Source organism: Sander lucioperca, chromosome 6 (assembly GCF_008315115.2).
Source record: "Sander lucioperca isolate FBNREF2018 chromosome 6, SLUC_FBN_1.2, whole genome shotgun sequence".
NCBI lineage: Eukaryota > Metazoa > Chordata > Actinopteri > Perciformes > Percidae > Sander > Sander lucioperca.
Genome location: NC_050178.1, coordinates 12,902,935 through 12,918,814, shown reverse-complemented (window position 1 = coordinate 12,918,814; position 15,880 = coordinate 12,902,935). Strand labels below are relative to the sequence as shown.

Here is a 15,880-nt window from a genome sequence, read left to right as displayed (position 1 = left end):
GATTAAACCACTGACCTGTGTCTAACGTAGTCAACTAACTTCGCCTTGACCAGCTGCAGCAGTAAAATGCTGCTCACACTTTGATGTATTCTTATCATGATGTCCTTGTCCTGTATCAGTATGCATCATTCAGACGTCATTTACTTAAGTAAAAGTACTATCAGAACAATGTACAAGTAAAAAAAGCCCTTCGTTTAAAATCCTACATGAGTAGTGTCGGGAGTATCGGGAAAAGCGCTTGTTCCACAGAAACCTGTGGCTTTCCCACAACTGGGCGTGTGACAACACTGGGGTGAATTGCGCAATGAGGAGTGGAGCTGGGGGAAAAAAACGTGGATAGAGACAGCAGCAGGAAGAGAAGAGGGTGGAGAGTGATTCAACGCGCTGACTTTTCCTTTTCACCCCGGGCCGGGCAGCAGCTGCACACCTGGACCACGAAGCGACACGGCAGCGGTGAGTGAGGAGGACGGTGGTGTGTCGACAGCGTGTGAAGAAGACGCAGGCTGTGCGGAGGAGCTAGCGGTTGTGCTGGAGTCCCTCCTCCGACTCTGAAAAGTGAGTTTTTGTGATTTTAAAAGTCTCGTTACAACCTGTGGACTGAGCGACGTCACGCTCCGGTGCCTACGGTCGACCTACCTGGGGCGGAAACGGTTCTAAAGTGTTGTTCACCGAAGTTTGTCATTTTGGATTTCGTCCACCATTCGTAACGAAGTAAAACAAATCGAAAGTTCCCGTGTGTTGGCGTCGACTTTGACACATTTACGGCGCTGAAGAAGTTGGGATAAAATGGGACAATGACATGCAAAACAGTAGCCTAAAAAATCCCATGTAACAGTCCTAAATCACGTTTCTAATATTTCAAGATGGACCGATATAGTCGACGATACGGTACCACAACTTGACTTTATTGTACCCTTTTTTTTTTTTTTTTTTTTTTTTTAAACCTCCATGTGCATGTGTGCTTGTTTTGAAGGTTTTTTCTTAAATAGTTAATATGTCCAAGCTGTCTGGTTTTACAGATAAACAGGCAGCATGGGTGAGGCACCGGTCACAGGAGATACTACAGTGACTCGATCCGCAGAGGTAACTCTAGAAATGTGATTTTTATATTTAAATTTGTATGCGTGTTTGTGTTGTGCCTAAGCTTGTGTCTTTACTTAAAGTATGTGGGTTCATTTCCTGTGGATGACTGCTGCTTGGATGATCAGATAGAGCAACTGCACACTCAGCTGAGGTCCCTTAAAGTAAGTCCTGAGTCTTAAATAATCACTATCCCAAAAAGCAACAACCTGTACCTGTTTAATGGATAATGCAATATATCTAATACGTTGGTTGTCTTCAATCAGACATGCAAAAGAAGCAGACCTGTATCCCTAAAATTCTCCATCAAAGGTGTGAAAATGTATGATGAGGATGAAACGGTATGAAAATATTATGCATACACATACTAGACAGCTTGGCCTGCAGAGTCGTTTAACTTGGAAGAATTAAAGAAGAAAAGATGCATTTCTTGTGTCTCAACCGTATGCGTCACCTTCACTGTCTTCAGACACTCCTGATGGCTCACGCTTTGCGTAGAGTATCTCTGTCCACCGCCCGGCCCATTGATGCCCAGTTTGCCTTCGTGTCCCACAACCCAGGCAGCACGGATGCCCAGCTGTACTGCCATGTCTTTCGAGCCAGGCATGCCAGAGCGGTAAGACATGATCAGTGTCATTTATTACAACACAGGTGCTTCTCATGCTTTGGATGATGGATCTACTATTATTTATAGAGATAGTTACTCTTTTAGTGCAAATGTGAAACATGGCTATTTAATATCTGGGATTTTGGCATTATGGTCCCATTTAAAAAAAGAAAAAAAAGTGTTTTTTCAGAATTTATAAAGCCATTTTTTGAGTATAACTTGAGTTTTCTGTCCACGTTCTCTCCTGTAGGCCCAGTTCCTAAACCTGCTGCTTTGCCGCTGTTTCCAGCTGTGTTACTTGGAGAAGCACCCAGAGGAGGCCCTGGAAGACTCTGTTGGCTCGATGCCTCGTCGCAACCCCTCCCTGCTTAACCACGGCTTCCCTCTCAGTGTTAGTGCTCTGGTGTCCTTCAGAAGAGCCCCTTTTCAGGGGTTGTTGCCAGGGACTAAGGTTTGTACTTGAATGTCTTTTTGTATTCACTCTTACAACATAGTATTTTAACTTTAACACCAGTGTTTCCCTTCATCCTCTCCTCGCCATCTACAGAAGAATCAAAAGTCTTCCGATGACCTGCACAGCAGCCAAGATGCAGTCTTCCCCACCTCCTCCCCCTCCCTGGTGCGCAAGGAAGCCATCCGCAATAAAGTGCTGCGCTCTGGGGCTTTCCGCTCCTTTACTTTCACACCACACAAACAGCGCAGCGTTCAGGAGCGGCTGAGTGAGTCACAAGGTGGGCCGAGAGTTCACAGAGTGATTTCAAGAGTCAAAGAGTTGATTAGGTAAAGCAAACCCCTCAGTTTTTAGGTGATGGGCAGCCCCTCACTGTCTGTTGTGGTGTCAGAAGGTTGTAGTTTGTAATTAAATGGTCTGGTCTCACATGGGTTATAGTGGACATATATTTTCTTAAGCTTCTCACTATGGAGCTTCTCATTGATGTTAATTTGACTCTTAGCTTTAATTTGGGATTACACTGAATGTTTCAGATTACACGGCTGGTGGAATATCTCCACTTTTGAACCTCTTGGCATGTTAAAGATCTCCAAATTAGTAATTTCTCTTCTTATATGTGAATCAGAAAAGGACAGAGAAAAGCCACTGGTGAAGAGATCCAGCGCTCCAAGCTTGGCCGAAACAGAAGAAGCACTGGCTCAAGCAGTGTGGTGTTGGGCTGGTATCGCACCGTGAGTGGCACTTGTACATTTGACTTAAAGGCCTTGATTTCCATTCCATTCCATTCCAGACAGAATACCAGCTGAGATCAGTTGCATTGTTTTTTTTAATCAGGGCTTACATAATTGCAAAAGGGTTCTTGACTGTTGTAGAAAGACGTGGCTGATCTTTAATGCAATATCTACATTGCCCATTATCAGCAACCATTCATCCAATGCCTTTTCTGGCCCTTACTTTTTCTTGAGTTTGTCAGTATTTTTTTCTAACTGCGTATCTTCTGGTATTTCAGTGACAACAGCTTTTCCCTGCTTGCAGACGATGTTTTGGGATCGTACCTCCTGTGCCCACATCCTAAAAAACCCAAATGTGGCTCTCTCATCATTCGCTTCCCCTCTGGCCTCAACACCTACCTCATCGAACACACAAGTAAAGGGAAATTAGTGCTGGAGGTAATGGTTTTGCCAAGGTTGAATCTTTGTGTGTGTGTGTGTGTGTGTGTGTGTGTGTGTGTGTGTGTGTGTGTGTGTGTGTGTGTGTGTGTGTGTGTGTGTGTGTGTGTGTGTGTGTGTGTGTGTGTGTGTGTGTGTGTGTGTGTGTGTGTGTGTGTGTGTGTGTGTGTGATCCCTGTGAGCAAAAACCTCAGGTTCTGAACACTCCGCTCAATCAGTTTTTTCTGTTCTCTACTCAAGCTGACATCAACACATGTATGTATGTAAATAAATACATATAACACAAAATTGTAATAGTCTCAAAACTATAGTGGACTGACTTACACAACCGGTCAAAAGTTTGGGGTCACTTAGAAATTTCCATTCCACTCCATTATAGACAGAATACCAGCTGAGATCAGATGCATTGTTTTTTTAATCAGGGCAGCAGTTTTCAGATTACATTATGAGTTTACATAATTGCAAAAGGGTTCTCGACTGTTGTAGAAAGAAGTGGCTGATCTTTAATGCAATATCTACATTGCCCATTATCAGCAACCATTCATCCACTGTTCCAAAGGCACATTCTGTTTACTAATCTGATATCATTTTAAAAAGCTAACTGAGAAAACAAAAACTGAGTAATACTTTTTTACTCAAACTTTAACAGAACTTTCAACCTCTGTAGCACCAGTGCTATGTTCAAGAAGGGTTACTGTACAGTACAGCCCTGTACATAAGGATTAGCAAACCGTGAGTGTGCCAGGATACTATTTGCTTAGATTTGTAGTGTAAACAAAATCACAAGCTGTAAACTGAATTACAGAGGAACTATTTCACTTCCCAGAAATGTATCTTTAGATTCTTTCACACTAGTTGCTTACATATGTATTGCGTGCAAAAATCCCATAAGCTGAGCACTTAGACAACCATATTCACTCTACAACTCCACTGAAACCAAAAATAATTGTTATTTTTAGGCATTTGAATATAAATGTCTTGGCAAACCAATTCTCTGTAACTCTAGTTGTGAATGGTGAATTTACAGTAATTTTCTTGTTTCTTTTTTTGAATCTTTGTGGCAGAAATGCAAGACTGAATTCAGTTCCATAGTAGAACTGATCGAACACTATACAGACAATTTGGATGAGCTGCCCTGTCTGCTAAGCTGTGCCCGGGTAAACCACTGTTACGAGTGGGAGGAAAATACCAGCAAACAGCAGGCTGTAAAGCCACACAAAAGCCTGAACAAAGCCAACATTAAAAGTACCCCCAGAAAGGACTGGGTTTAAACCCTTGACACTGGAACTTGTGGATTGCCAACCTTTTCATTTTGCACATATATTCTATACACATCACCTTTAAATCCTATTTGGTGTTTTTGTTTTTGGGAGGCTACACAAACTGTATAACACAATGCACCTATTAACAGTTTTGGCACTTAATGTATAGTATACAAGTCATTTTATCAAAGGGTACTTATTTGTAAAAGTGTAATATTTTGTGCTTGCTGCTTTTTATGATTTTTTTTTAGACTCTTTTAAAAAATTATTTTAATTGTGCCTTGAGGGCATCCGATGAGTTTATTTGTGTTTTTAAGATGTGAAAGTTAACAAATTGAAACTGGAGTGAAATTGATCACGCAGATTGTTGCACCTGATGCCAAAGTCATACTTTTTTTTTCTTGCATTGTAAAGATAATGACCAAATATATTTAATTACTCCTTACATTTTAATCTAGTTTACACGTTTATCTTGATGTGTTTTAGACATTAGACCTGGATGACATGTAATTAGTAATCCTATACATCAAATATGTTCTATATCCTGACTCCGTTGTGTATTAGTGCACTTATATCATGGCCACTAGAAAGCGACGTGTTCAAATGTTATGTGTTTTAAAGGTTGTGTGCAGTCACAGTTTCTGGTCATGTTTGTATGCAGTTTAATATACCTTGCACACTGATTTTAACAGTGGTATGAAATTCTTTATCATAAGATTGTCTGTGATCTTGTTATCTGGTGAAGAGGCGGCATTACAATTGAACTAATTTGAGTACTTTGTACCATCTTTTCCACATAGGCCAACAAACAATTTGCATGTTTTTCACGGCTGTTTGAGATTAAACCACGGGTGTTTTCTGTTTTTAACCAACAACCTGCAAGAATAATGTTTTTTGTTATTTCTGAGTCTGCATAGCACAACCTCACATGCAGCTTTGGTATTAAGATATTAATTACTGCTGTGAATTATTAGGCAACTCATACTGTACACAGTTTCTAAATCTTAGAGCAGAACTCCACATTGATTGGGATTGCTTGATGTGTGCAAATAGATTCACAGATTTCTACACTGATTGGATTATACACTTGGTTGCCAGTTTATTAGGTACACCTAGTTTAAACTAAGGCAGTGTTAAATAAATTTAGATAGGTGTTAATTCAACCCCATCTATATCAGTGAGGTTAGGCTAAATAACAGAAATGCTTCTGTATAGTTAAACAGCACCACAAGCTACATCCTCCAAAATAATCATAAAGTTGAAACATTCAACACATCTCAAACAGTTTAAAAAAACAAAAAAAACTGACCATTTACCTTTTATGAATATAGGAATTATTGCAGAACTGTTGTAGACTGAATTTGTTTTAGCTAACTAATAAACTGGCATCTGAGTGTATCTGGTGAAAATATATTTAAAAAAACATAATATATTTCAAACCTATTTAATTTCTTTAATCTATTAAGAATTTCCTCCCTGTAGTAAACCCTTATTTGATGTAACATTTATTCCTCTGAAGAAGAAAAAACAAACATCATCCAGTGTGTTAGCTTACTTTTGCTACCTTTTACATAAAAAACAAAACAAAAAAAAGGCGCCATTTATAAAATCTCCTGGCAAGGAGACACCAGGCTAATTTGACAAGGCAGACAAAATGACTAGCCAAGTGTTCAACCGTCTCTGGTTAACGATATCTAGTCAGATTTGGATTAAAACATCTCTCAAGTTTAAGCTAAAGTAACGTTAGCAGTAAGGATGAAAGAAAGATGTAACAGTAGCCGGATGGATATGGAGATGAAGACTCCAAATATTCATGAAGGGGCTGTAATTTTCTTTCTTGGAAAACATGGTTTTGTAGTAATATGCAAGGATATAAATGTTTATGTTCTTGCACTCCACCTCACTCGCTCCTCACCAAAATGGCCGCCGGTCTGGTCTGGATGGTCTGGAGCGGAGTCGTTCCATCCCTCCCTCGGTTATTTATGGTTGCTAAGCAACTTCAAAACGCCGTGTGGAAAAAGAGCAGAATGAGGAGACCTGCAACTATAGCGTACCTGACGAAGACAGTCTACTTTCAAGTAGACAAGTACAATTTCAATCTACTATGAGTATTTTCGTACCTTGTGTTTGAAACTTTCTGGTCGTCAGCTTTTGTCACAGGACTTAAACCGGGATGTGAACTGTAGCCGCTAACGTTAGTCGGCACTGCAGAGCTTGCTTGATTGTCTGCTGCAACTCAGCTTTATAGACATGATGTAGCTATTTAAGCAGAATTTAACATCGTCCTTGCTTTTAACTGTTATCTACTGTACAAGCTAACTGGTGTGGAGTGAATGTTGAGACATGGGGTCAGAGTCAGTGAAGGTAGTGGTCAGGTGCAGGCCCCTGAATGACAGGGAGAAGGCTCTGGGCTCTAAGATGGTGCTATCAATGGACCTGCACCGCTGCCAGTGCTTCCTAGTGAAGACTGGGGTAGTGGATGAGCCGCCCAAACAGTTCACCTTTGATGGGACCTACTTCATTGATCAAACCACTGAGCAGATGTACAACGAGATTGCCTATCCTTTGGTTGAGGTAAGCTGTTTGTTTTGTTTACAGTGACAATGTACAACAACAGTCTTGAGATCCAGGCATTACAAAAGTAGCACACTGGTCAGTGGACACAATCAGTCCAACAACAGTAGCCTATATCTTATTGCTAATGACTGCAGACCTCATTATTTATTTAACAGTCTACTGTCAGTCACTTACAAAGGTCAGCAGAGTGTTGATCCTTTTAAGAAGCCTCATGCAAAAGGTAATTTATGTGCCATATATTTATTTTTTTACAGGGTGTCACTGAGGGATACAATGGCACAATCTTTGCCTATGGACAAACTGGAAGTGGAAAGTCTTTCACCATGCAGGGAGTACACGATCCTGCAGCCCAGAGGGGGGTCATTCCACGAGCATTTGAGCACATATTTGAGAGTATTCAGGTAGGTTGGGCAAACTAATTGGTGCAACATATCCCACTTATGAATTTGGGTGATTTCACGCAAAAGGTCTTCCCCATTCCAGTGTGTAGCTATAACTTGTTTTTTTCTGTAGGGGCAATATGCATACTTGCTTCAGTCTGATGCTTCTAGTCTCTGCCCAGGCTTGTCTTAACGTTGTGTGCTCAGAGAGAATAATTTTATGTTTGTGTCTGTGTGCAAGCTAGTGTGCAGAAAATACAAAATTCCTGGTGAGGGCCTCCTACTTGGAGATTTACAATGAAGAAATCCGAGACCTTTTGGGAAATGACACTAAACAGAGATTGGAGGTAAGTCTCGTCTTGAAGCACTGTGTTGTTGCAATAAACAAATCAGGCTACACTGTGTAACTTTAGAAGCCAGAATGATTATTGTATTTTTCTAAGTAAAGTCATTATGGAACTTGTTGCTCAGACTATTCTCTCACAGTGAGCACCGTGCTTATGTTTTGTGCACATGGTTGGCATGGTGACTCAAAAGCACAGTAGTTACAGTGATTCCTTGAAAGGTCAAGGTGTTTGAACAAGGTGACAGATTTGGATTGTGTGTGTGCTTTTGTGTGGTTGATGAATGCTTAGCTGAAAGAGCATCCAGAGCGTGGGGTGTATGTGCGGGACCTCTCCATGCACACTGTGCACAGTGTGGGGGAGTGCGAGAGAATTGTAGAGCGAGGCTGGGGGAACCGGGCAGTGGGCTACACGCTGATGAACAAGGACTCCTCCCGCTCACACTCCATCTTCACCATCCATTTGGAGATCTGCAACACAGGTGAACACACAATGATACAATACTTGTAACATGTTGAGACATATCTACAATAATGTGTCATAGAGGTATTTTTATTTGCATAAACATGTGCTTGTAGGGACAAGTGATCCTATCATATCTCATAACTTCACCAGTTGCTCAACATCTAAGAGTTAGTCTACCTTCTGATGTCGTCAAGCTGTTATGCTTAGGGTTTCAAGATATTTTTATCCTAGCGTGCCATTGTTCTATTTTGTGCACCCACTTTCCACTGAACTTCAGTCTGTTCGTAATATGTTCCTTTCAAAAAATGTAGACAATGAAAGACAAAACCATTTAAAATAATTGTATGAATTGAATATTAGCGAGGTAGCTAACATATTTGTGAACAAAAAACACAATGTGCCTCATGGCCCTAATTGCATCCTGCTTTATTTGCCACTTTGGGTGGAGAAATTGCCATCCTAGTCTCTACTAGGATGAATTTTTCCTTGTCCAATTTAAATGCGAAATGCAAAAAGGCTAAACAATATACTAGTCAATTCAGGTCTTTTTTATTTATAGAGCACATTCAAAAGCAACATAAGTGCTTTTGCAGAGAGATGACAGTTCTAAACAATTAAACCACAAAAAGAATTATGAAATTCAAAAATTAATAAGTGCATGAAAATCAATCATAATAAAAGGAGTGTGACTAGCTATGTCTGTAAAAATTCGTAGTGATTCCCTTTGTCACCCCACATTCATCAGATGCAGCTGGCCAGGATCATCTACGAGCAGGTAAACTCAACCTTGTTGACCTGGCGGGAAGCGAACGTCAGTCGAAAACTGGTGCTACAGGTGAGCGACTCCGCGAGGCCACCAAGATCAACCTTTCCCTCTCGGCCCTGGGTAACGTCATCTCTGCCCTGGTGGACGGACGCTCCAAACACATCCCCTACCGGGACTCCAAGCTGACCAGACTGCTGCAGGACTCTCTGGGAGGAAACATGCGCACCTTGATGATCGCCTGTCTCTCCCCCGCCGACAACAACTATGAGGAAAGCCTAAGCACAATGCGCTATGCCAACCGGGCCAAGAGCATCCAGAACAGGCCTCGTATCAATGAGGACCCAAAGGATGCTCTGCTCCGAGAGTATCGGGAGGAGATCAAGAAGTTGCGGACCCTCATCTCAGGCCAGCTGGGCACTGCTAACCTTGCGTGTATGTGCTATATTTTGTGACTAGCCTTTTAAAATAAGACATTTTTAGTTGAAAATTGTCTAATGGTTTAAATGCAGATTTTGAGAAATGTTTAATTTGCATTTGCTTCTTTGTGTAATGATTTGTATTATGTGTCTTCCTACGTGCCTGTTGTTTATCATGCAGCTCTGCTGGCTGGTCAGTTGTCTGAGGCATCTCCTGCTGTTCCTTCGAGGCCACCATCCAGCACCACAGAAGCAGAGAAGGAGAAGATTAAAGAGGCAACTAGAGGCCGTTCCCACACCAATATATCACTTCACATCTCTACATGCTTTGTCTAAGAACCAGGTTGATTTATAGGACTGTATTCTGCTCTCGCCACAGGAGTACGAAGAGAGGCTGGCCAAGTTGCAGGCTGAGTACAATGCAGAGCAGGAATCCAATACAAAGCTGCAGGAGGACATCACTGCCCTACGTTCCTCCTATGAATCCAAGCTGTCTAATCTGGAAAAGGCCCGAGCCAGCAGGGGGAGCTCTGTCCCAAAGAATGATAACAGAAAATCATCTGGCGCCAACAAAGAACCATGTAACTAGTTTATAAATTTGTTCTGTTAGTCTGTTAAAAAGCACTAGTAAATCGACACTTCTGACAAAGTCTGAACAAAAACTGAACACAAGCAAAGTTGTTGTATATTATTGCATTGTTTACCAAGAGTTCTTGTTATTGTGTCCAACCCCTGTATACTGACACTGCTTTGGATTGTCTTGCTTGTTGCATCAGTGAGCTCTAGCTGTATGATGACAGAGCTTGCTGAGGAAGAGCTCAGCAACAACACTGATCCCATGTGCCACATTAAATCTGGAGAAACTTCCCTGACCAAGGTACTGTTCACTAGCACCTTCCACCATTACCACTAAACACGTTATAGTTCCTAAACGTGGTATCAGCCACTTCAGAAAACAACTGCTTGCATGAAAATGCAATTATGGAGTATTAGAAACTTATCGGGTATTGTTTCCTCGTGTTGGTGAGCCAGCCTGATGAACCTGGTGCTGCAATCGGTGCCCCAAAAAGTCCAGATGGAGACGGGCTCATTGACTCGCCTGACATCACTGCAGGGCCTCTGGACCAGCAACACGTCCTGGAAAGGTTTGTGACTAAGGCTGCACAATATATTGTTTTTTTCCTCGTCATCGCGATATCAACTTCCGCAATAAACACATCGCGAAAGGCTGCGACATATCGCGAACGATTTTTTGTGTTAGTTGAAAGAGAATATCAGTCAACTACACTTTAACACACTTTTTTTTTAGTAGTGCCTTTTATATTCAATTCAATGTTCAATGTGTTCAATAAAATGAAAGGAAATAATTTCCTTTCATTTGTTCTAAATTCAACAAGCATTTTTTTGTATTTTAGCAGAATACTGAAAGCAGCAGAAATGCAGAACTGAGTATACTTAATATCTGTTTATTTATCGCAAGTTATATCTTTATCGCGATATTCAATGTTATCGCATATTTTCCTCATATTGTGCAGCCCTATTTGTGAGCACACATTTTTACCAACCATCAGCACTGCTTGCACTTTATGAAAAGGTCTTGCCAACAACTTCTTGTGAACACACTGATTGAAGATAATATTTCAGCTATAAATCAACTAGGGCCGATATTACCTCATTGAAGATATATTGTTATCCATGTCTATACTATGCTATGTAAATAAAGTTGCCTGTATTGGCAAATAAGTTACAAAATTGCAGTACAGAAATGCCAAAAAAGGTTTGAAGTAGTCTCACATTGCCAGACCTATCTCCACAGCGCTGCGGAGTAAGGTCTGGCTCCTCCACACAAACACTCCTGGATAGGAGAAAAAATACAGTCAGGGGTTGTTTGCATTTCTTTAAACCAATCACAACCGCCTTGGGCGGGGCTAAGCTCTGGACGCCGGCTCTGCAAGATGATCTTGGGAAGGAACTTGTTTAGGTTTAACATTTGCACCCCGCAAAAGAAAACGCCACAATATTAAATGAAGTTAGCTGGATACATGATTAAATGTAATGGGCTCTTACCAGTGTATCGCCGTGTGTATTTTGTCCATAGCAAATCCCCGCCAATAGGTCCCAAAACGTCCCAATTAGATAGTAAATGTCGTAAACATATTCTTTGTAAATATTTGCGTGTAGTGTTGCTCAGAGGTTCTGGTTAATTTTCCTGGATGCGACCGGAGTTTAAAGTAAACACAAAGAAATTGGAACGTGAGGGACATCCGGCGGAACTTCTGGCGGTGCCGGAACTATCCAATAAATGAACCGTCGTCGATCCAGACTTGGTTAGAAGTAATCTAGAAACAGTGTCACCATTACATAGTTTGTCCACCAGAGAGCAAGTTTAAAACATCCTGCTCAGCATGCCTTTCGTATGTGTCTATAACAATTTAACCAATAAAAGGAAGAGATCTGTATCAAGATTGTTTGTTCATGTTACCCGTATGTGTTTTTGTTAAAATTTCTATAGGATTTTTACTCTTAATATTGATATCAGTTTTGGACTCAAAAACGCTTATCTTATCCCATTCATCCATCTCTCCCCAGACTGCAGCAGCTGGAACAGGAGGTGGTAGGGGGAGAGCAGGCCAGGAACAAAGAGTTACAGCAGAGACAGAGGCAGAGGAAGAACCTTGCTGACCAGAGAGTCCAGCTTATCTGCACTTTGTCAGAGAACAGCGAGGACAGTGAAAATGTGCTGTTGAACGTCTACAACTCCATCCAAGAAGAGGTCCATGCCAAAAGCCAAATGCTGGACAAGGTCCAGGGCAAGGTGGGTCACAGCGGCTGTAGGTTAAATTTAAAAGGTTCTATGGGACACGCGATGGGTTTGGAGCAATGTCCAACATTTGGGTTCAGGGTGTGCAGTACAAAATACCACATACATTAGTGTTTACTTTTAGCACCAACCAAACATCTTGCAATCTTAGCACTAAATTATGCTGGATGTGAAATCAAATTTGCAGAGTCTCTAAGCTTTCAGTGTTGAATTATGTGCTCTGCCATTCAACCGTGAAACCACATCAACCTGTTGTGACAGCTGAAAGTAGCCAAACTGGAGATCCGTGACCTGCAGGCAGAGTTCGAGGTGGAAAGAGATGACTACCTGACAACAATCCGTCGGCAGGAGAAGGATCGCCAGTTGCTGCACAGCCTCCTGGAGCGTATGGTGTCCCTGGTGCGCCGTGACTGCAACTACAGCAACCTGGACCGCTTGAAGAAAGAATCTGTCTGGGACGAGGACAGCACCAGCTGGAGGCTGCCGGACGTGATGGTGCAGAAAACAACACTGCCTTCAGGTGCAAAGTGCGAAGAGGGCATTTAGAAAATAGACTAGAAGTTATCCGTTTTTAATGATGATATAAGCTGTGAGACTGTAAATCCTATGTGTTTTGCAGATTCTTTCCCTTAAATATCTTGCTTTATTTCTCTCTCATAGCTGTGGCTCCGAAACTTTCAGCTGGCAGAGGTTCAGCTGCTGATACTGGAGAGCCATTCATGGTGTGTTCATGTTTTGATGTTCCATGCATGATCTTTTACTCACACAAACTGAAACACAGAGCCTTATCCCTCTGTGTGTTTTTAGCAGGTGGAGGAGGACAGGTACAAGGAGATGCTAGACCGTAGTGACAGTGAGAACATCGCCAGCAGCTACTTCAAGTCAAAGAGAGCGAGCCAACTGCTGGGATGTGAAGCTACCAAGGGACACGGTAAGACCAGGACCTGCAGACTTCCCCCACTGACTCGAAATTTCAACTCTCATAAACACATAAATGCTAGAGGCTGCAGCTGAACCGACTTTCTGCAGCAGTCCCAATGCCAAACCAATTCACATTTAGGTGTTTACCTCTCTTATGTTTACCCCTCTTATGTTGGTTTTACCCATCTGATTGCGCTCTTCTCCCACAGCCATCTACTCTCCACCCCTGGTTAACGGGGCGGCCCACCTCACTGTGACTGGTTCCACCATGAACCCACCTGTCAGCTCAGACTCTGTCCTGCCACGCCCCTTCCGCCTGGAGTCGTTGGGTGTCCCAGTGTCTAATGGTAAGGTGAGGCGCAAAAAAAGCAAATCTCACATCCATAATGAGGGGATATGAAAAGACTGTTCCCATGCCCTGCAATACTTAAACACATATCACTGTCATCTGTTTATTAACCAAAAGATTGTATACACTGTGATTGATCACAGACAGTATATATTAAATTATTTAAATGGACTTTCTGATAACCCCTGCTAACCAGAAATGTATACAGCAGGCATGTTTTGTGGACATTACGAGTCCAGTTGTGTCATGTGTTTTAAATCACATTTTGAATGTTTATTTTAAACAAAAAAACTACCTGAAGTACAGTCCATCTACTATAATATTTAACTTCTAATGTAATTTGCTGTTGCTGATTGTAAACCACAATTTCAACTTGTTTCTTATCTAACATCTAAAAATGTTTCTGCTGAATAGAAAAAAAATAAATTGAATTAATATATCCCAATGTATGGCTAGTTTCATTTCCTTAACAAACAGTTATTTAAACGTGACATGTTTAGAGTGTAATGAACAGTAATAAGAAATAAGATCTTAGCAGACAACATGTCAGACCGGTAGTGTCGCATCAAATGGATGGCTGTTGTCAAGGCAGCTATGTCGACAGGTAGTAGACGGTAATCTCATGTTACAGTACATGTAACTGGGGGTCAGCATTGTGGGTTTAGGTACGACTTTATAAAGATGAGATAACCCTAATTTATTCTTTAGGCAAAATGTGTTCATTTTGAAAAGTGCTTTTGATGTCAAAATCAAAAGGTTGCTTAGATTTATTTTAATAATGAATTATGTAAAAAAAAATCCTATGATGGAGTCTCTATCTCTAGTGTCGAGTTACAGCAGATACAGAAAATGCAGACACAGCAACATCTCAAATGCCGTTGTTGCATTAGTATCTCTACTGATAAACTCAGTCCTTATGCAGCTCACTTTTCTGTCCGGGTATCTAATTTCTAAATTTGACTATGGCCTGATTTCTTCATCCATTGTTTAATATTACTTGACCGGCAGAGTGCCGTGTCAGTTTCACAATTTGACACCCTTTGTTTGCCTGTGCGCAGACATACTCGACACAGATACTGGCCCCATTAGGCGACCCCCTCGCCTTACTGATAGATAACACTACAGAGAAGGTAACTGTAATCGTCTCTCGCAATAATCAACCGCACACTAATTCAGGACTGTTGCATAACGAATGCCTAGCCATTCAAATAAGTCAGTGGTAGGAATTAGAAGTCTTGCATGCAAGGGTTATTAAGAAAACAGAGAAGGGAAAGCGCTGGTCTGCTCACACGGAGGTGGGGCTCAGGATAATCGGATAATGGATGAACAGCTGAGCAGGCTTTCTCGTTGCTCGAGTGGCGTGTAAGATGAGTAGTGTGACTGTCTTGATAGTCATTGTGTAAGAGGAGTGTTGGATGAAGCAGAGACGTAAATCAAATAAATAGAATGTTTACAGCGATGATAGTTTGGCTGAATTAAAGGGCCTTTGCGTCTTTGTGTCACACTTACTCTGAAAAAGCAAACCGTTAAGTACAAGTTCAAGTTAATCACATTTCAAATCACAAGTCTACATGGACTGACGTAAGGTGTGATACTGTGTTTAAACGTGTGAGGATAATGATAACAATACACAATATATATAACATTCAGACTTTATTTTCACTGGTATTTATGGAAATGGTAGAGTGGGTAAAAATAACGCACTATATCACATTATCCTTGTTTTCCATTCTTGAACATTTCCAGTATTTAGACAATGAAGGCAGTCACATTGACACAGTCGGTCACACATTTTTAAAACCATCTAAACCATAAAATAGTAGAAACAAATCAAAAGCTATTGATACATCAGCATACTTTCCAACACTCCTGATTTTCATGGGTTCTCCCCTTTGTCCCGCTGTGCCCCATATTGGTAATTTCTCCCGCGAATCTCCTGATTTCATAGTGATATACAAATCAAATGGGTGTTTTTCAGGTGTTGTGTTGCCAGATTAGATTGGGAAAACAGTATAGTATCGTGGTACCTGTCAACCCAGTCTGGAGCATGGGTTGTCAAACCATCCTGCCTGACTGCGCCTGCTCAACCTCTGCCCTCCACTGCGACACACTGAAACTGTCCTGGACACACATACACACACATACACACCTAACCCTTTGTGATGTAAATTTGAGATGCAGACTTTTTTTTTTTCACTGTGAGCTATGAATTTAAGACTAATTAAAGTAACATCCTTGTATGTATTCCTTTTCATCTGTGGTGTATGAAGGC

General features: G+C 41.3%; 2 protein-coding genes across 7 annotated transcripts; both read left to right on the top strand.

Annotated features, from left to right (window-relative positions):
* Nucleotides 1-288: 288 nt before the first annotated feature.
* sh2d5 (SH2 domain containing 5) lies at nucleotides 289-5,437 on the top strand. 3 transcript variants are annotated; one of them, XR_004897567.1, is made up of 10 exons: nucleotides 289-555; nucleotides 1,020-1,083; nucleotides 1,164-1,244; nucleotides 1,347-1,421; nucleotides 1,550-1,696; nucleotides 1,938-2,138; nucleotides 2,235-2,467; nucleotides 2,764-2,869; nucleotides 3,148-3,307; nucleotides 4,372-4,422. XR_004897567.1 is itself a non-coding variant. In XM_031301981.2 (10 exons), exons 2-10 carry the CDS (start codon nucleotides 1,033-1,035, stop codon nucleotides 4,576-4,578), a joined length of 1,212 nt encoding a protein of 403 aa, XP_031157841.1. In that variant the 5' UTR covers nucleotides 297-469; nucleotides 1,020-1,032; the 3' UTR covers nucleotides 4,579-5,437. The 3 variants fall into 3 exon arrangements, 2 of the variants coding, with proteins under 2 accessions (XP_031157841.1, XP_031157840.1); XM_031301981.2 differs by having other exon boundaries at nucleotides 297-469; nucleotides 2,235-2,418; nucleotides 4,372-5,437; XM_031301980.2 differs by having other exon boundaries at nucleotides 297-554; nucleotides 1,018-1,083; nucleotides 2,235-2,418; nucleotides 4,372-5,437.
* Nucleotides 5,438-6,143: 706 nt separating this feature from the next.
* Nucleotides 6,144-14,050, top strand: kif17 (kinesin family member 17). 4 transcript variants are annotated; one of them, XM_036001947.1, is made up of 15 exons: nucleotides 6,145-6,763; nucleotides 6,885-7,143; nucleotides 7,401-7,547; nucleotides 7,772-7,873; nucleotides 8,162-8,351; nucleotides 9,081-9,533; nucleotides 9,699-9,793; nucleotides 9,897-10,098; nucleotides 10,294-10,394; nucleotides 10,550-10,662; nucleotides 12,107-12,332; nucleotides 12,600-12,858; nucleotides 12,999-13,060; nucleotides 13,146-13,269; nucleotides 13,469-14,050. In XM_036001947.1, exons 2-15 carry the CDS (start codon nucleotides 6,913-6,915, stop codon nucleotides 13,657-13,659), a joined length of 2,496 nt encoding a protein of 831 aa, XP_035857840.1. In that variant the 5' UTR covers nucleotides 6,145-6,763; nucleotides 6,885-6,912; the 3' UTR covers nucleotides 13,660-14,050. The 4 variants fall into 4 exon arrangements, 2 of the variants coding, with proteins under 2 accessions (XP_031157829.1, XP_035857840.1); XR_004897565.1 differs by having other exon boundaries at nucleotides 6,144-7,143; nucleotides 12,600-12,865; nucleotides 13,149-13,269; nucleotides 13,469-13,595; XR_004897564.1 differs by having other exon boundaries at nucleotides 6,144-7,143; nucleotides 12,600-12,865; nucleotides 13,469-13,595.
* Nucleotides 14,051-15,880: the final 1,830 nt, after the last annotated feature.

Coding starts and splice junctions, on each gene's coding strand:
- sh2d5 (XM_031301981.2), top strand. CDS start 1,033: ATGGGTGAGGCACCGGTCACAGGAGATACTACAGTGACTCGATCCGCA. Junction 1,697..1,937: donor GAGCCAGGCATGCCAGAGCG/GTAAGACATGAT, acceptor TCTCTCCTGTAG/GCCCAGTTCCTAAACCTGCT. Junction 3,308..4,371: donor AAGGGAAATTAGTGCTGGAG/GTAATGGTTTTG, acceptor TCTTTGTGGCAG/AAATGCAAGACTGAATTCAG.
- kif17 (XM_036001947.1), top strand. CDS start 6,913: ATGGGGTCAGAGTCAGTGAAGGTAGTGGTCAGGTGCAGGCCCCTGAAT. Junction 7,144..7,400: donor TTGCCTATCCTTTGGTTGAG/GTAAGCTGTTTG, acceptor ATTTTTTTACAG/GGTGTCACTGAGGGATACAA. Junction 7,548..7,771: donor ACATATTTGAGAGTATTCAG/GTAGGTTGGGCA, acceptor TGTGCAAGCTAG/TGTGCAGAAAATACAAAATT.